This window comes from Temnothorax longispinosus, chromosome 2, assembly GCF_030848805.1.
Source record: "Temnothorax longispinosus isolate EJ_2023e chromosome 2, Tlon_JGU_v1, whole genome shotgun sequence".
Classification (NCBI taxonomy): Eukaryota; Metazoa; Arthropoda; class Insecta; order Hymenoptera; family Formicidae; genus Temnothorax; species Temnothorax longispinosus.
The window spans coordinates 18374140-18398608 of NC_092359.1; the positions used below are offsets into that span (position 1 = coordinate 18374140).

Below are 24469 nucleotides of genomic sequence, written 5' to 3' on the forward strand. Positions count from 1 at the left end.
ATCTTAATTAGCTGCTCGCTAATTACGACGGAGGACAGTCTGAGAGAGATAAATACTCTTGCATAATAATGTCACCTTACCCTCTCTCGTAAAACTCATTAAGCTCAGAATAACTATGTACGTCACAAGTTTCTCGTAATAATTATCACCATATCCCACCTAATTACTTGAATGATATCTGATATATTATCATAAATTATTTACTTTTCTTAACATATTGCTTTGACAAAAGATGAAGTCTCACGGTAGAGTCCAGATATTTTTTTCTCGTAGCCGATCTTTTCAACGACAGGATCTTTCGCGCTAATGTATCCTTCACCTTCTTCTCGAAGGGAATTTTCAAAGACAAAAGCAAGTACCCCACTTTAACGAGGATGTCGTACTGCCAGTGCCGTTTGCGGCTCGTCTTCGCCAGCGTGTTCAAGGAGTTCGGTTGGTCCCACGTCGCGCTGATACTGGACAGGTCGGACCTGTTCTCGTTGACGGTAGGGAAGAATCTGGAGTACGGTCTGCGCAAAAACGGACTCCTGAAATTCGTGAGGGAGCTGGACGGGAATTCCGAGGACGAGTCGTATCACCTTTATCTGCGCGACGCGAGTATGTACGCGAGAAGTGAGTGATCGCTCTTGTCTTACGTTTGCAGAGTGTTCCGGAAGACTTGACATAAATTCTCTCTCGGAAGAAATTGACTCTGAATTTATTAAAATTATAAATAGATACATCTTTATTTTGTAATTGTCATTAAAACGGATTCTAGGAAAATTGCGATTCAGAAACGCTTCAGAAACGTTCTTAATGACGATTAAAATAACAATTTGTTAACAGTCGTGATACTCAGCGTTCGTGGAACGCTGGTCAGAAGATTTATGCTGGCCGCGCACGATTTGGGCATGACGAGAGGGGACTGGGCTTTCCTCGACGTTGAGATATTTCACGTAAGGACATAAAAAATGAAAAAATAATATCGTAAACCCGTCATACATCAACGTGACAGCAAAACTGTATCACGCGTGACACTTCTCCATCAATATAAAAGCGATCAAATAATTTTCAAGGGTTCCTACTGGGGCGATCACGACTGGGAGGTCGGGGACGAGGACGATGCCAATGCCAGGAAGGCTTACGAGGCTCTGCTGAGGGTGTCTCTCCTTCAGCCGACCAGTCCGCGATTTCAGGATTTCGCTGAGAACGTCAGGCAACGCGCGCAAACTAATTACAATTACACATTTCCGGAGGGTGAAGAGGTGAGGTCCAAATTAAAATAAGATTTCTCTAAATTTAGTCTTGAGAGCACAATGACATTCCGAAACTCGAAAGTCGCGATTTTTCGAGGGTTCAAGGGCAATTAATAAATCAATAAAATTGATCCTCAAGGTGAAATGAACTTCTCGCTTTTTGCACAGGTGAATTTCTTCGTCGGAGCATTTTACGACGGTGTTTACTTGTTAGGGATCGCGCTGAATGAGACCCTGGCCGAAGGTGGCGATATCAGAGACGGCATATCTATAACGAGGCGAATGTGGGACCGAGACTTCATAGGGATTACGGGTCACGTCAGGATAGACGACAACGGAGATCGTGACGCGGATTACAGCATCCTTGATTTAGATCCCATTACCGGAAGGTCACTTGAAATTTATGTATTCCGTTCGACGCGGCTTTAACGTTGGCGGTCGAGAAGCAAATTGCGAATTTATAATGAGTAGACGCCTAGGAAACTAGACATTTTTTTCTAAATTAGATAAAGATATCGTAGATTATCTTGTTGTATCGAGGATGAGAGTAGTTCTCTTCAACATTAGAGAAAATAAAAGAAATTCTATAAAAATACGATGCGAAAGGAGGATCAATTCAGCCGATCTAAAATATTATTAACATTATATGTTAATAAAATATCACATAAATCGTCAAAGATGAGTTGAAAGATATTGACAGGTGTTTTGCAGGTTCGAAGTGGTCGCTCATTATTTGGGACTAAATCGAGAATACAGTCCTATGACTGGCAAAAAGATCCACTGGCCGGGAGGAAGGGAAGGACCCCCGCCAGATATTCCGGAGTGCGGGTTTTTGGGAAATGATCCGGATTGCACATCGAGGAGAGAAGCTTACACGTTTGTAGCTTACACGGGCATAGCGCTCGCCGTGTTTTTGCTCGCTGCTATTACAGCCGCGTGTCTTTTGTACAGGTACGTACGACGCGATTCGTCAAACTTTAAATTTGATCCGAGTTTTGTATAAACACAAACAGTAAGTAAGTATATGTAAAATAAAAGAAATGAGAGAAAATATTAAAAGCACCGATATAAAGACATGAATATAAAATTATTTAGTAATAATTAATTTGCGAGGAATATAAAATTATACTAATCGACACGTGAAATTTTTTTGCACAGGCATTTGCGTCTGTCCGCTGATCTCAATAACATGTCCTGGCGCGTAAGACCCGAGGAATTGCTTCTGGAAGTTGGGAAACAGTTCTCGTCGAAGATAAATCTGCACCAAGCGATGTCCGACGCAAATGTGAGCGATAAATTAGGATTACGCACAACGTGCATGGGGAGCGCGACAAGAGATTACTTGATTTGATTTATTATTTAATCGTAGAATTATGGGTTGGAACAGAGGATACGTCGCGGTTCGCAGATCAGTTGCGAATCTCTGCCGCCTACGACGGTCTTTACCACTATCGGGATATACAAGGGCGAGAGGGTAGCCATCAAGAAGATCACGAAGAAGAAAGTGGTCGACGTGACGAAGAAATTGCTCTGGGAAATCAAGCAGGTCAGGGACGTTACGTCGGAGAACACCGTGAGGTATTTAAAAATTTTTTCCCCCGTGTTTCATTTCGTAAACAATTAGAGGATGACCGTTCGCAAGATCTCTTCGATAGCATAATGTATTCAGCATCAGCATCAGCGTAACATCGCTGACGCAACTTCAAGCTGCCATTGCAGTTTCTTGTCGTTTATTAATAAATTGAATTGCTCGCTAGATTTATCGGAGCGTGCCTCTGTTCGCCGTCGCCGACTGTTTTAATTCTTACCGAATACTGTCCCCGAGGATCGTTGAAGGATGTTCTTGAGAACGAGGCGATCAAGCTGGATTGGAATTTTCGGATGTCCCTAATCCACGATATCGCCAAGGTAGAGGCAGGTGCAGAAGTTGTGTTTCTCCTAGGTTCTTAAATACATTTTCGATACATTTAAACCATTTTTATATAACTTTTTAACTTTATATAACTTAATTATGTCTATAATCAATTAATGTAATATTAATTGGTGTATCACGCATCTGCAAAGCGTGACGCGAAAACGACAAAGAGATTGCTTCCTCGCAGGGAATGTCTTATCTTCACGCCAGCGAGGTCTCCGCTCACGGAAAATTACGATCGTGTAATTGCCTGATCGACGGTCGCTTCGTATTAAAAATCTCGGACTTCGGCCTCAAAACTCTCACCACGCCCTCCGACTTGATTATAGACGAGAGCTATTACACCAGTGAGTTGCATAAAGAGAAAATAAATCGATATATTAAAGGTGGGGCATCAATATGACGTTTCGTCTACATTTTCAAGAATTGCTTTGGATCGCCCCGGAACTCTTGCCATTAACGGTGACACCCGGTAGCGCGGCGACGCAGAAGGGCGACGTTTATAGCTTCGCGATTATTCTGGAGGAGATAGTGGTCCGCGGTGGCCCGTACGAGGTAGCCAGGACCTTTATGACGGCGCAAGAGGTGCGATCCGTTTCATTCCTGTCTTTTTAATTCTAATTTTAGCGCGATTTCTTTATCACTCCGGTGTCTTTGCTGCAAAGATCGTAACCAGGGTATCAGCGTCGGAGAATCCTCCCTTGAGGCCGGAAGTCACGCCGAAGGATTGTCCGCCGGACATACTGTCGTTGATGGAAAGGTGCTGGACCGAGGTTCCCGACGAACGGCCTAGCTTCCACGCGATTCGCGGCACGATACGAGGAATCATGAAGTATATTTTTATTTAAAATTTTATAATTAATCATGGCACACAGGCGACTCATTCGCATCACGTCGTGCTTCGATATATATTTTTCATATATTTATATTATATCTTGATATCCTACGACCCCGAATCGACCATCGCAATAAATACAGAAATTATATAATAAACGTAAGATATAAATACGCTACAAAAGAATTGCGTTCACGTTTCAGGGGATATTGCGAGAATTTAATGGACGATCTTCTACGGCGGATGGAGCAATACGCCAATAATCTGGAGGCGCTCGTTGAGGAAAAGACCGAGCAGTTGAGCCTAGAGAAGCGTCGCAGCGAGGAACTGCTGTACCAAGTGCTCCCGAGGTATCAGAATCATTCACCGTTCACTTTATTGAGCTCTTCGGCTTTTCGCCCTTTTTTAATAGAGCGAATTTTTTAAAGGCAGGTCGCCGGTCAGCTGATGGCCGGAGAAATGGTGCAACCGGAGCAGTTCGAGTGCGTCACCATCTACTTTAGCGATATTGTCGGTTTCACGGCGCTATGCGCGCAGAGCACGCCTATGGAGGTCGTGGATTTTCTGAATGATTTGTACAGTACCTTTGACAGTATTATCGGATTCTACGATGTTTACAAGGTAGACGTATAACAAAAAAAAACAAGTAAGCGCGCGTAAATGATTCGTTTCAGGAGAAAGAAGCGCATTTGCGCCAAAGTTGCTTAAACTCTAACGACAGACGCTGGGACGACTTTGAGAAAGGAAATTATCTTGAAATTGAGACTGATTCGCAGGTGGAGACTATAGGAGATGCGTATATGGTAGCGTCTGGTCTTCCGGAGAGAAACGGCGACGAACATGCCAGAGAGATTGGACTGATGGCCCTGGCGATACTGGATGCCGTCAGATCGTTCACCATAATGCACAAGCAAAACACACAACTGAGCGTGCGGATCGGCGTGCACAGCGGTCCGGTTTGCGCCGGGGTGGTGGGTCAAAAGATGCCGCACTATTGTCTCTTCGGCGACACCGTGAACACGGCGTCTCGAATGGAATCTTCCGGTCTTCGTAAGATAAATCCTACATTAGAGCAACAAGGACAATTGAAAAAAACTCACAAAAATTCTGAGTCTTAAAAATTGAATTTCTGTCGTTTGAATTTCACAAGATAAAGTAACTAGGATTAAGTAACTAATTATAATTATTTAATTATAATTTGTCTCGCAGCTTTGAGAATACACGTCTCCGAGGCGACGAAGAATATCTTGGACAAGTTTAGGACGTTCGACCTTGAGCTCAGAGGCGAGGTGGAGTTGAAGGGAAAGGGTAGGGTAACATCTTACTGGTTGACCGGTTGTTCGGAGCCCGACTCCAGGTTGGCCGTGCCGAGGTATCGCAGGCTCAGTAGCAGCCAACCCGAGAACAATTTGAATCCACTAATCTTTCCGCCAAATAACACGAACGGCCCGAAACCAAGTAACAATACCTTCATCAACTTGGCGGAATTATAATGATTAACATTTAGGGTATACGGCAACCTTTTAGGTTGCAACGAGAAGGAATTTCCAATGTGCCACACGCGTCACTTGAGGTATAAAAATGTGCGCAAAAAAATTAGGGATCCATAAAAATTACCGTAGAGGCGCTACTTTTTTTCGATGCCGTTCTTCGATGTGTAAAAATGACTTAACGCTACGTCAGTATGAATTGGATGTATAATAAAATAGTTTTAGTCTTATATTACAATTACACCTTTTATTCGGAATTTTACATCGATAGCGTCTTATTTATTTAAATAAAGGAAAAACGATAGGCTCTTCGTGGACAAGGGTATGTGTATTAAATTAATATCATCTAAGCGATACTGATCATTTAAATTTACCTTGGAGGGGGTACAAGCACATTGCACAAAATTGGTACGTACATTAATACAATAATTTATCATCTAACAATGATCTACATAAAACTACTCTCTAGTCTTTAGTTTCTTCTTTTTTTCCTTTTAATGTAAAAGTGTTTGATGTAAAAGAGAAATATAAATCCATTCAAACTAATTTTTCCAATACTTATACAGTACTGTGCTTTTTGTGTATGTCACATCGTCTTAATTTTATACATATGTATTTTCAACATGTATTTTTAAAACATTACAATATTAGCATTCTCAGATTCTCCTTCGTTATCGTTATCATTACCATGATCAATATCGCTACTGTAAACGATTATAAATCTCTGTGATCTCTATATTTTTATTTGTCATTATATCTAGAAGGTCTTGTCAATCGATTCCATTTGTGACAAAATCTTGACAATAGATATTATCGTTGTAAGCTACTTAGACGCCAGGAACATTATTAGTCTGCAAACGAAAAATTACACGTTGTACATATAAGTTACACTCATCGTGTATTATATTGTAATAAAGTAACTGCAGTAGAGAGAGAGAGAGCTCTATCGCGTTCTAAAATCGGTCCTTTACCTAAAACTGATGGCTTTAGCAGCAAGAAGTCTATTACACTCCGCCGTGTCCGGTAGCGGCAATGTAAAATATGGGCTCTCGTTTTCCTGCTCGGTGAACTCGAATCTGTGAATTCTCGGATGGACTTTCATATCGCCAAACGGGCCTTTCAAGATCAAGTAATAAACTGGTAGCGGATAAGTGGTTTTTGTCTTTAGTATCAGCTACGAAACATATATTTTCATACTTAGATCGCAGTGTGTACATCGTACATCGGATTTATATTTCAATAATCTCTTTTACTCTTAGCTCGCGTACATGTGCACGTATATGAATGACATATGTTGCCATACTTAAAGCTCTTTCTGAAATTAGTAAGGACATGCGGTTTTTCGTACTTGGTAAGTTATATCTCGCTCTGAACTTTGAGTAGGATCGCGTTGATTGCTATTGATCCTGGCCTTCACTACCCACTGATTGTTGAAAGCGCCAAATCGTGAGGTTTCGTAAAATAGTTTATGAATAAACTCGTCAGTACGATACGGCTTCATCTGTAAGTCTACAAATGATAAAAATTTTACAGATAATTGATAAATCCTTCGAGCGTCGTCTGTAGCTATGAAAGAAAGAGAAGATACAATAGAAAGACAAGACAAGAGAGCTAAAGTTAACATCGTGACCCAAAAGAATCATTTATACAATTGTAATCTGTCCGTTGCTGCGAGGAAAAAAAATCATATGGCATACATTTTCTCTCTAGTAATCTATAGATTATTTTAATATGTCTGCCTAACGTTATAACAATGCTTAACAATTGATACAGACCGTTGAACGTGATTTTCTCGTAGGACAAAAGATCAAAGACATTGTCATAGAGCCTACGTTCTTCCAAGGTGCGGGCATCGATCTCGCGCAGAGCCTCCATCACGTCCGCACCCGTACGATGAGGATGAGCGCAGTGACCCTCGTGTTCCGGGATCTCGTGATTCGGACCTCGCCACGGACAACCGATTCTACTATATTTGCAACTAGATATCCTGTACAAGTAATTAGATATTGGATGAGCACACACATAAATACAAAGTCGTATAACAAGGAGAGCATGGTGGATTGTGAGAAAACTCTAAGGCTTTAAAACATATATTTCTAATCTGCGATGCATATTAAATTTTAGGAAATTTTAGGGACGTTATGTTTGTGTGCACACAAATAATTGCCTTCTACTACTATTTGCGCAGTCCACCTGTAATTACATTGTAAAGAGATCAGTTGCATTAGTTGAGAGATGACAATGAAAAAAAAACCCCGGACATGTGAGATTATAAGTTTTGCCTTACGGATTTACCTTTCCTCGCACATAGCCTCCTCATGGTGCTCTAAGGAATTTCGCGGGAACTCCTTCGCGCAATATTGACATTCGGCAGGTAACTCAGACACGGCTTTTTCAACTGCCAGATTTCGTGACGCGGTGGTTTTGCTGATTTCGATTCTGCAGTTGGGGCATGTTGCCATCTCGTCCCGCAGCCTGGCATCTGCGAGGACATGAGTGAAGCAACCAGCACACATCAAGTGTCCATTAGCACACTGTGAACATCATTGCAGCATGTATTATTAACGTTCTTGTGTTTTGTTAAATTTTCTTTTTTATTTTTTTACATATATAAGAGAAGGCTAAACACCTAGTTCTCAAACACGTACGTTATACGTTTACAAATGAATGAATTATTTAAGATGTATGCAACTCTCTAAATCACAAATTTCAACGACTTTTCGTGAGAAACATCATAGCCGACGTTATTAATTCAATGTATGTACATATTAACAACAAAGATATTTATTTTCTGTTTTATCACAACGTTTTGTTACGCAAAGCGTTCGCTCTCCGTTTCGCATTATCCGTTGCGCACTACAGAACCCCCAGAAACCCAAATAGAGAACCAAAAAAATTAATGCCATGTATATTACCATCACTTTGACGTTTAAACCTGAAACACAAAATCGTACGGATACTCATTAATCACAGATATACTTATCGAGATCTGTTTTAAATTATCACGAGTAGTCTCTAAGGAATTACTTTTAACGGTACCAATATATATATCGATGATACAGACGGGAAGAAACGAGGATGATGACACGTGGGACAAGTGAAAAGGGGGTGTTTTATGCGAAATAACTAACTAATAACCTTTAAGAATATTTATTTTTATCTTGCACTATACAGTTTGTACAGATCTTTTTTTGTTTTGTTTCTGTTATTCGCTTTCTCTCCCTCACTCTCACTCTCTCGCTGTTGACTATAACTGGGCATCGGTTTCGCATTTAATCTAACAATAGGCCCTAACAAAAGGCCCTTATATTCTCATTGTGCTCCGAATATTGTCCCTGCCACTCGATAGTCTCTTATAGTAAACATAGTGTTTCGTAAGGTTCAAGTATCATTATATATTATACACTAAACAACTACAGAGATCTAGAATCTTAAGTACTTCACTATTTTATCTAAACCGATTTAATAGAGAACACTAAGTGAACACGTGGTCACCGACCCCGTTATATTCCGTGATAGCTATAGAAACAAACATCGTTCTTTATAAATGCGATGGGTTCTGTGTAAAAGAAAAAGGGGGGGCGGGGGCAGGGTGCGGGGGGACGTTTGTAGAGACTTACAACTGAAAGAATACAATGGATAAGTCTTTGTGTCACAAATGAAAGCGTCTACGTGCGTCTCTGCACAGGAAACTTTACACTATGAGTTTACACACATATTATCCGTTTTAACATTAAGAATAATCAAGATAGGCGCGATACAACCTCACTGGTTACAATAGTTATTATAAATCCCTTTACGCCGTGTATCTCGCGGTATGTCAATACTCAAAAGAAAGGTATATCGAGATGAAAAAAAAAAATCAAAAATTAACGGGACCGACGGGATTTCTCTGGGGGAATATCTACAAACGGTTTACCGTGTAATCCCTCTTGCGATCAACACGTTTCTAAACGAGTATGAGTAACTGCATGCATACACACAAGTCCAGAATGCTGCTTCGCACTCTGTCTAAGGTAGGTACCTGTTTAGGGATATTCCGAGGTATTCCTTGTATCTCTCCAGTAGTTGAAATTATATGAACACCGCGTTTCATTATTCGCAGTTACAAAACAAAAGGTCAGATAAGTATAAACAACTGCGGAAGTGTTAACAGATGCGCCACATGGAAAGTTCTGCGTGTAACTTTTTATATAGTATCAGGAAAGAGTGTTCTCTTTCTTCAATAATAAAAATCAAACACCTGGTTTCTCAAAGCAAAGATATGCGCATACGCGTCGTCTTACGGTTTTTTAATGTATCAAGTCGATCTGTAATATTGCAAAGGAAAAAACTCTTCTCGTATATCATATATACAAGTTTGCCACACAGAGATCCGCTGATTGGATACACCAGCAGACACATATCGTTTCCTTTAGTATAAAGAAAAAAATATAAAGTCACCTACCTGCGGAAAACTTAACATGTCTCGTCTTGTCTCGATAGACAAACTCATTATTCGACCTGTGTATAAAGCTCAGTTTATGAGAGACAGGGGGACTATACGATTATTGTTACCATCATACTTGCTACCATGTATTTCGGCGTATATTTTAAAAAAACATTATCGACACTAGGTAGAGATGAGAAACATAAGGGGGGAGGTCCAGCTTGGTACTGAGATGCGTTACATCACGACTCATATCTGCATTGCCGTAACAAAATAGAAAAAAAAAGTGCAACTATTTGACAGAGATGATTCGTTAGTCACATCTAGATCCCACGAGCTTGAAAGAAAAGGGAAAAGCGAAAGATGGAAACGGAGAGAGAGAGAAAGAGAAAGAATTTTTAGTAGAGGGATAAAGTTGAGGAGAAGATGCAAGATGCAGAGAGCCAGAGAGTCCGCTGTGAACAATAAGGAAGCAAAAGCGCGAAGTTCCGTTTTTTTTTTTATCATAGCGCACAAACTTTCTCTCAGAATTAAAGGCGTAGGTCGTACGTTTCTATACGAGATATCCGCAGCTTTTGATCGACTCGGTCGCCCTTCTTCCAACGCGGGATGAATGGGATGCAACCGTTGCAACCTGGTCGACGTTACCGAAAGAGAGAGGCTTCTAGGTAAGCGGTCTTGCGCCTGGCGAGTGTCTCGCGGAAGGTATCCACGACAAACGACCTGGACCAACTGGACTCATACTCGTCTTCGTCAGGGAAGCGAGATTGACGCGCGACCGTCTCGCTTACGCATCTCTAGGCTCTGAAACTCCGAAACGGCCTCCGAACGGAACGGGTCGATGGACCTGGGGTAGGCCATCGTGGGAAGGGGGGAAGGTGGTGGTCGCATGTCGCGATTGTCCGCCGCGTCGCGAATCGCGAATCCCGGGACGATCGTCGAATTTGAGGATACACACGGGCCAGGTTTTTATTTATCTTCCCAATAACGCGAGACCACGAGAGCTCCGGGGTGCTCCGTTACCGCCAGGCCTCCCGCGGAGGAGGTGGAGGAGGAGAGGAAGGTGTGAGAGGTAGGAGGAGGGGTAGAGGGGGGGGGCCCGACCTACCTGATAGACGGCCGCGCGAGGCAGATCGAGGCATACTGCGCAGCAGAGGATGCCACCCAGACGGTGCTCAAGTTTCTGCTCGGTTTTTGCGGCGTCCTCGGCGCGCGTCGTCCTGCGCCGCTTCTTGTCGGGCTCGTGGAAGTCCTCGGGCTTGTCGTGCTCCTCGCGCAGCGGGGCCGCGACGGCGGTGGCCGCCGCGGTCGCGGCTACCTGCTCCGCGACGCCGCTCGACGATGCAGGCTCGTTGCTCGGGTCCGCCATGTTGCTTGTTTTGGAGTTTTCCCCTGAACGAACGCGAGAAATGCGCAGATGTAAAGAGACGCCGTTCCTCAACCTCTCCCTCTCCCTCGCGCGTTCTCTCGCTCTCTTTTTCTCTCTTTCTCACTCTCTCTCTCTCTCTCGCCCTGACCTGACGTAATGCAACGCGCGCACTAGTGTCCGGTCCTCTCACACACACTCTTTCTCTCTCTCTTTCTCTTCCCCGCCGACCCTTTTTTCCTCACCCTTTCGGAGCGCACTCCGAAACTCCGAACCCGCGCGGCTCGCGGCGCCCGGAACTCTAGCGTGCTCAGCCGGATGCTGACATACCGCCGGAAGCTAACAATTTTTGGAGTAGCCCTAATATAAGTACGAATAACCTCACACATATAAACATGCATATACATGTGTGTACATATTTATATGCATATGCATGTGTATATAGCGTTCAAAATTAATTTAGCAAGTAGTGGATAAAAACCTTCGTCACCCTTCCGTACACTTCCCAGCCGTGCTTTCATACGCACGTTCCACGCGATCGCATAATTTTCGTGGAGATGGATACTGCTCCGAACTGCTTCCGAACGAGGTTATGTCACGCGAAACCTCTCCGCGACCAAGGACCTGAAGTTTGACGCACGTCGCACATCCGCAGTATCCGCAGAAAGGACTAAGGTGGAGGGGGGGGGGGAGGAACAATCGATTCTCAGGAGTGGAAGGAAGGTCTATCGATCGATCGATCGAGCGTCGCGACGATCGCGGCGAGGGACGCGGCGCGGGCGGCGGGGAATGCGGTAGTCGCGTCGCGTGCGCAACGTAGCTCCGAGCAGCTCCGGAACGAAGCGGGGACGGCGGGAATCCGCGGGGATCGATCGATCGCGAGCGAGGAGCGGTGGGCTGTAGAAGCGGGGGAAAGGTGGAGGGTGGAGGGCGTACGCCGCACGTTGGCGGGGGTCAGTGATCGAGAACGCCACGCTGCTTTGTTTATGCGCGTCGTGGGATTTAAAGCTGGGATTTAAAACGACGGCGAAGGGAAAGGGCCTGGCACTTGGCAGAAGACTTCGAGGACGGAAAACTCTCCGTTTTGAAAAACTCGAACGCCTCGGAGGACAAATCGTGAAATATATGTTTTATAATAAATGGATGTATGTACATGATAAATAAATAAATATATATATATATATATCTTTATTTATCAATGGATATATATATATATATATATATATATATGCATATATATTTATTCAGTTATTTATTATAGCATAAAAACATGCATATTCGACGTATTTTTAGTTCAGTAATTAATTCCTGATTAATTCCTAGTTCGTGCCTCGGAAAGCAAAAGGAGAACAATTTTCGAAAGCGTGGGGAACGTAAACAAGATGAGTATATTGAGTACATCACTCTGCAGCAACCCTTTCCCCTCTCCACCTCCGGACAGGAAACGGAGCGATAAACCAAAAGGAGTCGGAGCGATCGTACATCCACGCGTATATACACGCGCACAAAAACCGCATACCGTGCATATCTCAGGACGGCGTAATTGGATTCGAATAGCGGTCATCGGAGTTAGAAGAATGGAATCTCAATTCGCGCAATAAAATCGCGCCTCGATCGATTGGACTCGGAGCTATCGGAAGCGCGCGATCGTCGGGGTCACTGATCGAGCGGACGCGCCGCCGCCGCCGCTTTGTTTACGTCGATCGAAACGCGTACTTTCCGCGACGACGATCCCCTTCCCTTCCCGATTTCTCTTCGTTGATTCACTTTGGCTAATTGGTTCACGCTCCTAATCAGGCGATATCGATCTCGCACGGCTACCCACAAAAGATAACGATTATTCCAACGCTTCGTGCCAACTCACGACTCGTGACTCATTTCGAAAAAAAAATCATTACTTAATTTTGTCAGCATCAAAATGCTGATGTTCTAACGAGATGAAAAAAAAATAGGCAAAATTCTGCCGATAAATGGCATGGATGAACCAGCTATTTTATCTTTCTTTATTACCCAACGGCATGACCTTCGAGCTTGGCTTCCCGGACGTTATATAGTAATGCGTAGTTCGGTCGGAACAAAGCGACTGCTAGACGCCCGCGGTTAATATTCAATTCGTCGCTAAAAACGATCCGCGTAAAATTCAAATCAATTCCGAGGTGTATCGAAGAATTTTCTGTTCACAATTACATTTTAAGTGTAACAAATTTCGAATTATACAAAAATTACGAGACGTATAAACGACCTAAATAAAGAAGTCGGAGGCTCGCGTACACATTGGATAAAATTGCGCGTATAAAATGCGCGTCGATGTCAGCTGGACGCGATCTCGTACTTACTCGTAGGCACTCCCTCGTATTTGGGCGCCGAACTCTCGCGTGGCCAGTCGATCGGCGATCGGATCGCGCTCCAGGAATCCAGTCGCGACCGAATTGTCCGCGCGTGAGACGAGGCTTGAACTACGGGGACATGCCGCAGCTGCTGCACCAGATGCACAGCACGGATATACGAGGCCCGACCAATCGCGGGAGGCTCAGAGGCACGCGAGCGGGGCACGCCGAGATACACACGCTGATCTCGGGAGCCACGAGGGCGTCGGGAAAAGCTGTGCCCCTCGAATAGACGGGCGTGAGAGATAGACGCGAATCGACAAAAGAAAAGTCACGCCTTAAACAGTTCCCTAAAACAAAAATAAAATTAACATCCAGATCTCTCATTCGATTCCTAAATTGAAAGCTTAAAGAAATGGAAAACTGATAGCAGAGGAGACACATAGAACTTGGCGAATATCGAAAATATAACATAAAATGAATTTATATAAATCGTGATCAGCTTCTTCGTAAACCTGTCGGACTTGTATGCTCGATGATACGCTGAGGATACAAGAAATAACATTAACTTCGTCAAATACCTTCCTTCTTTTTTTTTTTTATTAATTCATTTCGGTATTGTCGTAGCCGATTTATATCGCACACTCGCATGTAATTATCTTCTTAAGTTCATAAATGCACTAGCCAAAAAACTTTTTAAAAAATTGACCTACATTCAACGATTTCTCGCACGCTATTGAGATACATTTGTCTAGATTTTTTTATGATTGTGCGAAATAATTACATGCGAATACTGCCTAATTCTCGTGTACACTCGCTGTCTATAGTTACATAAAGGGTTCGATGAAAAACAATTCATTCGCGTGTACCAAAGAGCCGAGAAACTTTCGGAAAGCTCATTGCTTCGGTTTGTCCCTTTTTCGCAAACGTCACCCTCGATGCGTACAAAAATAACGCTCGTTCTTTGTTAGAAAAAAATTTGATCAAGCTACTACAATACTATCTACAACGGTGCAAGTTACTCGCTGTAGAAAGACTAACATTTTTAACCGTCACATTTAACTGTACATCCAACTTGTATGGTGCACGTGTTGCTGAACTGAAAAAATTGGAAACATATACCGCCAGTGTCTTGGTGCGTCAGTCGCGCGAACCAAACTTAATTAATTTTGCAATTAGAATCGTGCAATCGTTACTTCTCTATCATTTTATCACACTGTTTGTTATTTGTTAAATAATATTGTGTTGTATTTACATACATCCTGAATCACGGTATTTATGTATGAGTTTCTTTGCAATCCGAAGAGTCTTCTATTGTTTCGTCAGAAAATGTACAATATAGCGTAAACGACGCTACAAAATGTAGAAGAGTAGAAAACTTTCGGTATACGTTGCCGTTACTTAAATATAAACGTTCTCCTAAACGTTGTACAACCGAGAATGCGTTTCGAGACGGCTGTCGACTTTGTACTTTCCATAGTATTTCTGAAATATCTTTCTCGCTACGTCGTGATTAGTGTTATTAGGAAATTGACGTATCTAATCTAGTCGAATACAGAACGTTCGTCTCACTACCTAAATAATGTTTATACGCTTTAAGTTATTGCTCGGCGTTAAGTAGCTTCTTTCAGGCCACGGCACGCTCACGATAATCTTTTCTCAACGCAATCGCACGCCAAAGTGGGTTACTGACTCCACCAAAAACGCGTGCGATACCATAAATAGTATCTTCCTATGTACATGTGTAACGTGTACTTAATTTATTAGTATTTACAAATACACAGCTTCTCAGATTGCGACTTTCGTCCATGAAAGTCTCTTCTCAAGCCCGAGTTTCCTCCAGGTTCGTTCACTTTTCGCCGAAACTGTGCTTCCGCCACATTTGCAATCTATCATTCTTTCTCTGAGCAATATCACCTACATCTGCAAACGATATAGGGACAATTATAAATCTCTACAACTGGAAATTTTGCATATCGAGAGATCCTAAGTACGTGGCTTTACCACACCTGTCGCACCACGATCCGTCTCCGTTGTTATATCGCCGTTTAACGGTTCCGATAGCTTAATCTTGCTGACCTGCTGTTGATTCTGCATCTCGGACACAGTCGCGAACATTATGCTGGTAGAGTTTTTCAGCCCGTTATACGATTGTTCCAATTGCTTGAACTTGCCAATTAGTTCCACGTCGGTTGTGCGTATCTCGTTCATCTGTATTAATTAGATATTAACGATTATATCAAAATGCCGATCAATAGAATCTCGTATTCGATACGCACCTTCTCTGTCAATTGCTGAATCGATGCTAGAACGGAAGCCTGCTCGGACATTTTAACACACTCTCCTTGCAATGACATCATTGTTGTGTTAATAGCCGCCGTCGCTTCTTGAAGCGAAACTAAGTTTCTCTGCAACGATAAAGAAACGAGACGTGACTATTTAATACTTCAAATGTTATTACAAAATCTATACGCCATATATCGCTACACCATACTTACGCGATCTTTGTTTTGATCATCGGCGACCCATTGTAATTTGCTCGATAAGGTCTCGTTAACATGCGTTAAATTATTCATTAAATGCAATATTGTGAGGTTCAGTTTGTCAGTCTTAACTTGCGCTTCGTCGGTGCTCAGTATTTGAGGCTTTTGAGTAACGTTCGACAATTCTACCAGGGTGTGCTACAAGAACGTTATAAATTTATTAATAATTCTTTCATCTATTTTCATCTATTCATTGAATCATGGATATATTATGGATATAAAGTTATTTGTGAATTATATATATATATATAACTAATATATATGTATATTAGTTACATATATTACATAATTTATAACTTATTTTACACAACATCGTACGACGAATGTTGAACAAATCAAACTATATCGATTCGTATTTACCTTAATACTGCTGATGTTTTGTTGCATGGTGGTCTGTGCATCCTGCACCCTCATGTTCGTCTCTTTCAGAGTTTTCACCGTGGCCCCGAGATCCCTTATTTGACTGCCAAATGTTGCTACGCTAGTTGACAGCTCGTCCAAGCGTTTCGGCAAATTGGCCATTTCGGGCGCGGCTTGGAAGTACTCCTGCACTTTATGCAAATCTTGTTGAATGTGTGCCAGCTGTAAAAGTATCGATCCGGAAGGTCGTGAGTCATCTCGCGCCACAGTATTGCAGTATCGAATTATCGATGTTACTTGTGCGGTTTTACCTGTACCGTGAAATTATTTATCTGCTGCTTGAGATCAGACAGCCTGGAGAAAATTATGGTTTGGTTATTCTGCAGATCTCTCGACAATGAATGGCATTTCTGCAGAGCGTCCGGGACACCCTCGCTGCCCGCTATCACTATAACATAATACAAGAAATTAAGTACAAAAATGCGAAAAAAATTAACAAAATCACGCGGTATTATAACGAATTCTAAATTCTGAAAGGTTCTAATTAAAAATATTTGCAGAAATCGGTTTTCTAACGCATTAAACCTTTAGATATAAAACAACATTTAAATATAAAAACAATTTTTGTACATTTACAACGGTATTCAGGTTCGTGCTTATTTGTTCGCATTTTCGAATTAGGTACAAATAATATTCGCTCTTTATTAACTTGATTTGACCGCTTAATGCCGGACTTCGCGGATGTTCGACCAATACCTTGGTCTAACTCGGTTCGCAGGGCGGTAAGCTGTTGACGAACATCGATGAACAACCATATCAGGCTCGCGGTCGCTAATACGGAGGCACATGCCAAAAAGGCGTTGCAGGCCTTAAGAAACCCGGGACAAGCGCGACTCCTCCTTCCCCTGCACTTGCGTCCATTTCTGGTGGAAACGTTCCAGTATTCCGAACGATCGTCGCTGCTGTCCGTCAATAATTCCTACAACAAAAAAAACGTAAGAGAAAGCAGCTATAATTCCAATTAATCAGCAGTGACAAAATAGCGATGTAATCCTCATTTGTATTACAGTCATAATTTTTTCTCATAACTCATGTATCATTTCTTATCTTCCTTCTTGACATAATTTTGTTTCGTCGTTTTCAGGCACATTAGTGGAATACTTCCAATCGACGAGTCATTATCCACGTTTATGACTTTTATCTCGTTTTTGGAGAACAAATGCAAGCATCGACACACAAATAAATTCGAGAGGATTTTGTCTTCGTGTTTGCTCCCAGAATCATCTCTAAACCGGTGCCAAATGTATTTTTCATTATCTATACGTTATGTACTCGGAAGAGAGTCTTGCTACCCATTATTTACTTATTTTTCACCGACTTGCAGACTCAAGGATCGTTATTCCTCGCGGGAAGGAGACCGACGTCGAAAATTAATTGGTCTTAAAATCACCTGCGAACTGCGTTTCCCGGAGCTCCGGCGAGAGATAGCGTGCGCCGGTGCCAGGGCGTCGAGCTCCTTCCGCTTCTTCATCTTCTTCGTCGGCTGACGAAGCGGCACCGTCACCGCCACCGAGTCCATCTCAAGTAAGACCGCGCCGCCTATTTTTCAAGGGTTTTCCTCGGCGGGCCGCCTCCCGATTAACACACTTCACTCTCGACGTTCCCCGACGGGCACCGCACGATCGCCGCGAGCTCGCAGAATCGCTCCGCAATCGCGCGCGATCATCTCTCGGTTATCAGCGAACAACTCTGCTCGACCGCCGCCGGCGCTCACACTCGCGGGAGAAGCTTGCGCGATTTCTCGATATGCGAGCCCGGATGGTGCGGCTGCTCGGAAATTAATCGGCCACGAAAACCTTCACTTCAGTCTACATTTTCGTCCGACGCTTCCTCGTGTTTTCAGGATTTGGTTGGTGCACTTTAATCAAGTCACACGGCTCTCGTTAAACGTGTCTCGTATCTATGCACACTCGTTAATTAATTGCATTCCTAAAATTAATTGCACTTCGCGGATAAATTTCTTGTATTTCGAATAATTGTGTAATAATGAAATGAATGGAACGATGTTGTGCGGCCGAAGTTGGTGTGTTGCGATCAACGTCTACGTGAAGTGTCAGAGAGGATAATAATTAAATTTGAAGGCTGATTAGCACAAACATCGTAAAAAAATATAGCCGATGTAAAACACATTAATATAAAAGAGATGTCAATAGATGCCTTCAGAATTTCTCAGGCAATTTCGTCTGATTAGGAAATTAATTCCGAATTAATGTTAAATACACTGTTGAGCAAATTGCTAGATAAGAACAAAATATTTTAATGTTTAATATTATGCAAAGAACATAAAGATAACCGCTGGATCGTGAAAGATTACAGCATTAATTATTACACGAAAGATTACACGATTAATACTAATCTTAATCAATGTTTCTCGACAACCCTATCATTAGCTTTCCATCTCACTGACATTTCCAGATTAATTCATTAGATGTCGATCTTTTAATCGAGTAATTTCAATAAATCCAGATACCTAACGGGGGACCACTCCTTTACGATAGTTGCCTATCTGAAGAGCCAGTTTCAAGTCGATTAAAGTTTAATTAACGATTTGTTATCGTAATGAAACAATGATCGCAATACACGATAAATAATACATGTCACTGCAGACAAATCGACTGCACAACCAGACGCGCTCTTACATCACAATTTCACAAAAAAACAGGAGAGGAACCGGTTCGAAGTAGGAACTGGAAGAGAAGAAAAGGACCGCGTTGTCACCTGATTGCGTCGTGAAAGTCGGAGGATCGTTGTTATTTTACGGTTCGGACTTGGAGAAACCGTGTGGAGAACTTTGCGTGCCGAACGTTGCAACGACACATTCGTCACTGAGGCAAGAGACTCTTATCAGCCGGCCGGCACCTGGCCAACCGCGTTTGCTGTTCGCACACGCACGCACGTACATACGTACGTACGTACGCACGCACCGATCGAAAGGCCGGCTCTGAATTGAAAGCACGTGATACGCAACGACATACGGTGACTATTACGCCTCAAATGAAAGAACGTCCGCGTCGAAATTGCTCGAGAAAAAGGCAGAGAGCCGACTGATAAGAGCAATCGTTGCCGTGGCGTTAATCCCTCCCAAGACTCCTCTTTGTATTTACTGCTCGTAGACTCGTTCGATAAACGCGATAACAACGGATGCGAGATGTGTCTTAAATGTTTTGTCGCGCCAATGATGTTTTGTTCGTGATAATCTGATACGATAGAGGTGTAATTTGAGCATAATTTGTTGATTCTGGCCAAGGTAATTCGATGATCCACTTTAACAATAAAGGAGTCACATTTCACTTCGCGAGCGAAGACCTGGAATCACTCATTTCGTTTTCTGCTTTAAACAGAGCTATGCAAAGCAGACGCGGAAGGAAAAAGGAATGTGCGGCGTCGATATTAATTTTTGATAATAAAATCGATTGGATAAGAGCAAGTCCGATGAGCTATTAATATTGTATGTCTTCTTTATGTCAGTCGTAATTGGACTTTTTGGCTCGCAATTGACTGAGTAAAATCTACGTGTGATGATAAGTATTATCACGACATTTAACCCGTCAACATCTCAGTTGATATTACTATTATATGTTATTATTGAAATGATGAAACTATTATGGCCGCTACGAAACGTCGAAAGTTTATTCGCTCAACAATTCTGTCGTTTGGAATCCCTTAAATATCTGTCCTTATTTCAACGCGATTTAAAATCTAATTTTCAAGGGTTTCTAGCGCGACGTTAATTCGATGCGACTCGGTAGTCTGGATGGAAACGCGTCGCGACACGATTACGCTAGCGGCCCTGAATTCGATAAGATACCGATGTGCAAGGAAAAAAAAGAGGACTTTGTCGTTCGTGCTAGTTTCGAGTTTCGAGGTGTATTATGTTATTCATTGGGCTACCGATAAAGTAAATTTTCCAAACTAAAAAGTATCAGCTCAAGTTATTGAGAGAGGACCGTTGCAAAACAAGATAGAAATGTCTGGAAAATTGATTTTATACAACTGCACGATATAAAATTTTTATGTACGGCGACTTTGGAGTTTCGGCGTATTTACGATGTGTACAGAAAGGCAAATATGCCGATTATGCGTATCTCGCGAGTCGACGTACCAAACAAGCGTGATTTCGCGTGTATAACGATAAGTAAGACAACTCGATTACTGTATAATAATCGATTCCACTTAATCGCTACAACCGAGTTCCCCTCTCCTGCCGGTATGTAATTAAATCACGTGATTGCGCACGTTATCGCGGGCGAATCTTCCGCGGCGTCACGTATTTTCGAATTCTCTTCGTGCGCGTTGCGTGTAGCTCGAAGAATGCATCGCGAGGTTGCGTTAACGCGCAGCGACGAAGAAGAGGTGGAAGTAGCTACGTATATCGGCGTTAACGACGAACATTAGATGTCTCGCTAATTAAACGGATGTTGTTTGGCCATCCGTCCTCGGGCCGATATACGCAGAACTTTTGTGCGTAATAGCTGACTAATCCTGTCGATTAATATTTAATAACGTCGATGAAGCATCAGCCCTTCTTCGTCGGCGCTTCTTACATAAAAAAAACCACAGTCGACTGCTTCAAAAAGGTACACACTGAGAATTTCTAATACGTGTGTTACAATTCTTAATTTTAGATAAATAAAGATACAGGTCTCGACTATTAAGCATATTAAGTGAAGCGACAAGCGAAAAGAAGCGGCTGTTACAACATACTAAGTACGCTCATTAAATATCAAGGAGAGAGGAACGCGAAGCCGCGGAAGCGACGTCGACTCGATACCGGGGTTTCCGCACGCGGGTGTCTACTCAAATATTTATTGCATTTGCGTCAGCAGGAAGGTAGAGTAGGTACTCGCGTGCTCGACTCGCGTGTGCGACTCGTACCGACGATATGTCTCGCCTTCCGCGTTAATCAGGGGAAACATCTCTCTTCAGGTGAATAGAAAAAAAGAAGTAGAAAAAGGAAATAGAGTGAATTTTCTCGCGGTCGGCACCAAGTGTGTCCGATCCTGTTCGCGTTGACGCGATCCCCTGACGAATAAATCCGACGAAAGTCGGGGGGGCCGCCTCTCCGTAGATTTCAAATGCAAATCTATGTAAATGCCAGGGACGATTTTACGCTCCTCGTAGACTCCTCGTAGCGTGCAAATCAATTTTGTCGTCACTCGCTTTCCGCATTATCTAATTTATCGCCTCCGTATTTATTTTATCCGCATTTGTGCTCCGTGTCCTTAATTCTGCCTATTAGTATTTTCTACGTTTTTAAAAATTCTTTTTCTCCATTACCTGGAAAATTAATATCCTAAATTAATCTCATTCAGACATCAAAAATATTTTTGCAATCGTTTTTCTTTTTTTACTTTCGATTTCCATATATATTTTATTTGTGGATGTTTTTCATGTTTTATCTGCGAGACACCTCCATTTTCAATATGAAATATTAATCCTCAGAATTATATTATATCACATTGATTTTATTCATACTTAAGTATCTTCGATCGTTTTTTTTTTCCTAACTTATCCGAAATTAAGTAGGTATCCCTCTAACATTCACATTCCACCGCATTCGCGGTCCACATTTGACAATCGAACGAGGACGCGACGCTCCTCGAAATTCAAGCAGGAGGAAGAAGAGGAACAGGAAGAGTGAGTGGCGAGCTTTCACACAGCGAACATGCAGAACTTGACCTACGAGGGGGATGAATTATAGAAGCGATTCTAATCGATTACCGCGCGGCGGACGGAAACGGGCGGACGGCGGCGGCGGCGGCGTCGTCTCGCTTTTCCTCAGGGCTAGAGAACCCTCGAAGAACGAACCGCGGATCGGGAAACAGGGAGGGGGGAAGGGGGACCACAACACGACGGTGCCCCAGGATGATAACACTCACGAAGCCGTCGACGAAACTCCGCGGTATCGCGAAGCGGCGGCGTCGCGACGCGGCACTCTCTCTCTCTCGCCAGCTGCGCCGTCGTCCGATATCGACTCGCCGAGGGTTGGTGGGCGACTGAAGCGAAGCCCCGCGCTTGGAGGGGTTTTCCTGATAAGAACCGTCACGGCACATAGGGAATTTCGAACGTCGCGAGCAACGCGAATTTGATAAGGCTGCGAATTGGATTCGATTATTCTTATCACGAACGTATTTAAATACTCCGGAACAATTCCACTCGGGGTAGTTAAAAGAGAAGGATGAATTAGTAGCGATTATGTATTTCCATTTCCATTTTTAGAGATATAAAAAATGATACTCTCACCCTACTGTTATTACTTATTACTGGTAGGCTTCATAACAACAGTATTGTTGCCTCAACAATTGCATGTACTTCTTTATCTCTCTCACATTCTGACATTCTACATAATATTTAATCTCTTGTAGTTTTCCATTGTTGCGCATTGCAATTTTATTATTAATATTATTATAATTGATAAAGCAGTAATGATAATGGATTCCATATCGGGGAAGCATTTGTAGAAAATAATTACATACTAGGTACTTGAAAATTGAAAAGTAAATAATTGCAAGTAAGCGCATTTAATTAACGTTGAATCAGTGTATATAATAAAGATCTCTTCTTTAATCAGATTTATATTAAGCATTCGGAAAATACAGTAGAAGTACGTAATACATAAATACACGTCGATTATGTGATAATTTTAACGAGTACTGTCATCCTTAATTTATGTAACAGTCATCAAAATGTTTGTCCATTACAATCTTCAAAATACACACGAATTGTTCGCAATTAATCGTTTGCAAGCATATAAATTTCATCGACGCAAACAATTAACGATACCTAGAAACATGGTTTAAAGTTTCCAAGGGAGGGAGAGATATGACAAAAGGTAATGAAACGTAAATCAACGTACGCATATCGGAGGCAAACAAATTTAATTAGAACCTTTCCTTGCTTAATTCCAACAGCTAATCGCTCTTACCAAGAAGTAGAAAAAAAGTTATATACCAGAGATAGGGTTTACCTGACTTTATAGACGTATCCATTTTCTTAATCTCGCCGTACAGTATAGCCGCCAGCCAAGACAAAGCGATCAGCCAAAACGTAATTAATACCGCCGCCAACCACAAGGATATGATCCGCATATCCGACTTGTTGCATCCGCAGGAGTCGCTGTGCCGGCTCCTGGACAACATCCGTGATCTGTGCCGTCTGCAATTGAAAAATACCCGCCCGTCGCGACGCTAGTAATTAAGGATGCCATCCGTAAGCGATAATCTCATTAGCCAAATAAATCCACCGAGACTGGTTGCGGGACAAATAAATTAAGTAATTACTACCGCTTGACTTTCTTCTTCTTCTGGGGCGCGAGGATCAGGTCGGTGCTGTCGGAATCGCTCTCCGACAGCAGATCGAGCAGGTTGATGGTCTCCTTCGGGTTCGGCTTCTCCATCCTCGCCGGGGGATGCTTGCGTCGCGTGTCACGAGTCCCCGTGACCGTCGGACGGCCGTGGCCGAGCGCAACGTGACATCATAACCTCCGCGACTTATTATCGCGCCGCGCGCGAACGAGCGTCCCGATAGAATTGTCCTCTTCTTCTTCTTCTTACCGAGCAGACGAGCGTACCTTCGATCGGGCCACACTTCGGCGCAAGTTCTACATGCCGTGCTAATTCCTTGTCGTATTTCGCGAGTCAGAACGAAGCGAAATGCAGTTCACGTACTCGCACTTGTCACAACATAACCTATAAAATAAATCTGTTCCCTTTTACATTCACATCTGTTTCCTTTCACATGTGCACTTTCTGCACTTTTCTCGAGTTTTTCTTTCCTTCCCTTTCCTTTGTTTTATACTCTCTTTAGTCTCTTTATTTTCTCTTTCTGTCTCTCTCTCTCTCAGTCTCAATACTCTCAATGCAGAAAGTGCAACTGCGCAGCTGAAAATAAGCGACAGCCGAACGACATC

The 24469-nt window shown here is 42.7% G+C and overlaps 5 protein-coding genes across 11 annotated transcripts in view; 2 read left to right on the plus strand and 3 right to left on the minus strand.

The window, feature by feature from the left end:
• LOC139807996 (atrial natriuretic peptide receptor 1) overlaps positions 1 to 5936 on the plus strand; it is a 65585-nt gene extending 59649 nt beyond the window's left edge. For 2 of the 4 annotated variants that reach the window (XM_071769563.1, XM_071769565.1), the window contains 15 exons: positions 333 to 612; positions 826 to 935; positions 1056 to 1244; positions 1404 to 1624; positions 1947 to 2186; positions 2394 to 2520; positions 2605 to 2813; positions 2993 to 3149; positions 3338 to 3497; positions 3575 to 3735; positions 3816 to 3982; positions 4189 to 4335; positions 4414 to 4606; positions 4762 to 5035; positions 5195 to 5936. In XM_071769563.1, the coding sequence (XP_071625664.1) occupies positions 333 to 612; positions 826 to 935; positions 1056 to 1244; positions 1404 to 1624; positions 1947 to 2186; positions 2394 to 2520; positions 2605 to 2813; positions 2993 to 3149; positions 3338 to 3497; positions 3575 to 3735; positions 3816 to 3982; positions 4189 to 4335; positions 4414 to 4606; positions 4762 to 5035; positions 5195 to 5478 (2919 nt within the window). In that variant the 3' untranslated portion in view covers positions 5479 to 5936. The remainder of the gene's footprint in view (positions 1 to 332; positions 613 to 825; positions 936 to 1055; positions 1245 to 1403; positions 1625 to 1946; positions 2187 to 2393; positions 2521 to 2604; positions 2814 to 2992; positions 3150 to 3337; positions 3498 to 3574; positions 3736 to 3815; positions 3983 to 4188; positions 4336 to 4413; positions 4607 to 4761; positions 5036 to 5194) is intronic. The other 2 variants (XM_071769564.1, XM_071769566.1) reach the window with 1 other exon arrangement.
• Positions 5703 to 13803, minus strand: LOC139808000 (zinc finger TRAF-type-containing protein 1 homolog). 3 transcript variants are annotated; one of them, XM_071769572.1, is made up of 7 exons: positions 13607 to 13803; positions 11013 to 11296; positions 7771 to 8009; positions 7251 to 7462; positions 6824 to 6984; positions 6447 to 6649; positions 5703 to 6326 (listed from the first exon to the last, which is right to left on the minus strand). In XM_071769572.1, exons 2-7 carry the CDS (start codon positions 11271 to 11273, stop codon positions 6299 to 6301), a joined length of 1104 nt encoding a protein of 367 aa, XP_071625673.1. In that variant the 5' UTR covers positions 11274 to 11296; positions 13607 to 13803; the 3' UTR covers positions 5703 to 6298. The 3 variants fall into 3 exon arrangements, with proteins under 3 accessions (XP_071625673.1, XP_071625672.1, XP_071625674.1); XM_071769571.1 differs by lacking the exon at positions 13607 to 13803 and adding an exon at positions 11752 to 11935; XM_071769573.1 differs by lacking the exon at positions 13607 to 13803 and adding an exon at positions 11516 to 11685.
• Positions 11828 to 14369, plus strand: LOC139808151 (uncharacterized). The gene is made up of 3 exons (XM_071769811.1): positions 11828 to 11899; positions 12174 to 12292; positions 12592 to 14369. The coding sequence occupies exons 1-3, from the start codon at positions 11828 to 11830 to the stop codon at positions 12869 to 12871; spliced, it is 471 nt and encodes a 156-aa protein (XP_071625912.1). The 3' UTR covers positions 12872 to 14369.
• Positions 14370 to 14884: 515 nt separating this feature from the next.
• LOC139807999 (uncharacterized) lies at positions 14885 to 18085 on the minus strand. Its single transcript, XM_071769569.1, has 8 exons — positions 17951 to 18085; positions 17257 to 17479; positions 16812 to 16948; positions 16501 to 16722; positions 16096 to 16278; positions 15877 to 16005; positions 15607 to 15808; positions 14885 to 15520 (listed from the first exon to the last, which is right to left on the minus strand). The coding sequence occupies exons 1-8, from the start codon at positions 18077 to 18079 to the stop codon at positions 15447 to 15449; spliced, it is 1299 nt and encodes a 432-aa protein (XP_071625670.1). The 5' UTR covers positions 18080 to 18085; the 3' UTR covers positions 14885 to 15446.
• LOC139808002 (uncharacterized) lies at positions 17950 to 24402 on the minus strand. Of its 2 annotated transcripts, none has more exons than XM_071769575.1 (3): positions 23844 to 24397; positions 23528 to 23715; positions 17950 to 18418 (listed from the first exon to the last, which is right to left on the minus strand). In XM_071769575.1, exons 1-3 carry the CDS (start codon positions 23954 to 23956, stop codon positions 18369 to 18371), a joined length of 351 nt encoding a protein of 116 aa, XP_071625676.1. In that variant the 5' UTR covers positions 23957 to 24397; the 3' UTR covers positions 17950 to 18368. The 2 variants fall into 2 exon arrangements, with proteins under 2 accessions (XP_071625676.1, XP_071625677.1); XM_071769576.1 differs by lacking the exon at positions 17950 to 18418 and adding an exon at positions 22658 to 23343 and having other exon boundaries at positions 23844 to 24402.
• Positions 24403 to 24469: the final 67 nt, after the last annotated feature.

Bases quoted from the DNA above. Each gene is read 5' to 3' on its own strand.
- LOC139807999 (XM_071769569.1), bottom strand. From the start codon at position 18,079: ATGGACTCGGTGGCGGTGACGGTGCCGCTTCGTCAGCCGACGAAGAAG. The intron at 16,006-16,095 runs GTAAGTATGGTG...TTATCGTTGCAG, and splicing joins ATGATCAAAACAAAGATCGC to AGAAACTTAGTTTCGCTTCA. The intron at 15,521-15,606 runs GTGTGGTAAAGC...TATCGTTTGCAG, and splicing joins GACGGATCGTGGTGCGACAG to ATGTAGGTGATATTGCTCAG.
- LOC139808151 (XM_071769811.1), top strand. From the start codon at position 11,828: ATGGATACTGCTCCGAACTGCTTCCGAACGAGGTTATGTCACGCGAAA. The intron at 11,900-12,173 runs GTTTGACGCACG...GGTGGGCTGTAG, and splicing joins TCCGCGACCAAGGACCTGAA to AAGCGGGGGAAAGGTGGAGG. The intron at 12,293-12,591 runs GACGGCGAAGGG...TGATTAATTCCT, and splicing joins TTAAAGCTGGGATTTAAAAC to AGTTCGTGCCTCGGAAAGCA.
- LOC139808002 (XM_071769575.1), bottom strand. From the start codon at position 23,956: ATGGAGAAGCCGAACCCGAAGGAGACCATCAACCTGCTCGATCTGCTG. The intron at 23,716-23,843 runs GTAGTAATTACT...TTTCAATTGCAG, and splicing joins AAGAAGAAGAAAGTCAAGCG to ACGGCACAGATCACGGATGT. The intron at 18,419-23,527 runs GTAAACCCTATC...ACTTGATTAAAG, and splicing joins GGATACGTCTATAAAGTCAG to TGCACCAACCAAATCCTGAA.
- LOC139808000 (XM_071769571.1), bottom strand. From the start codon at position 11,791: ATGAAAGCACGGCTGGGAAGTGTACGGAAGGGTGACGAAG. The intron at 6,650-6,823 runs GTACGAAAAACC...TATGTTTCGTAG, and splicing joins AGCGAGATATAACTTACCAA to CTGATACTAAAGACAAAAAC. The intron at 6,327-6,446 runs GTAAAGGACCGA...TTTCGTTTGCAG, and splicing joins GCTAAAGCCATCAGTTTTAG to ACTAATAATGTTCCTGGCGT.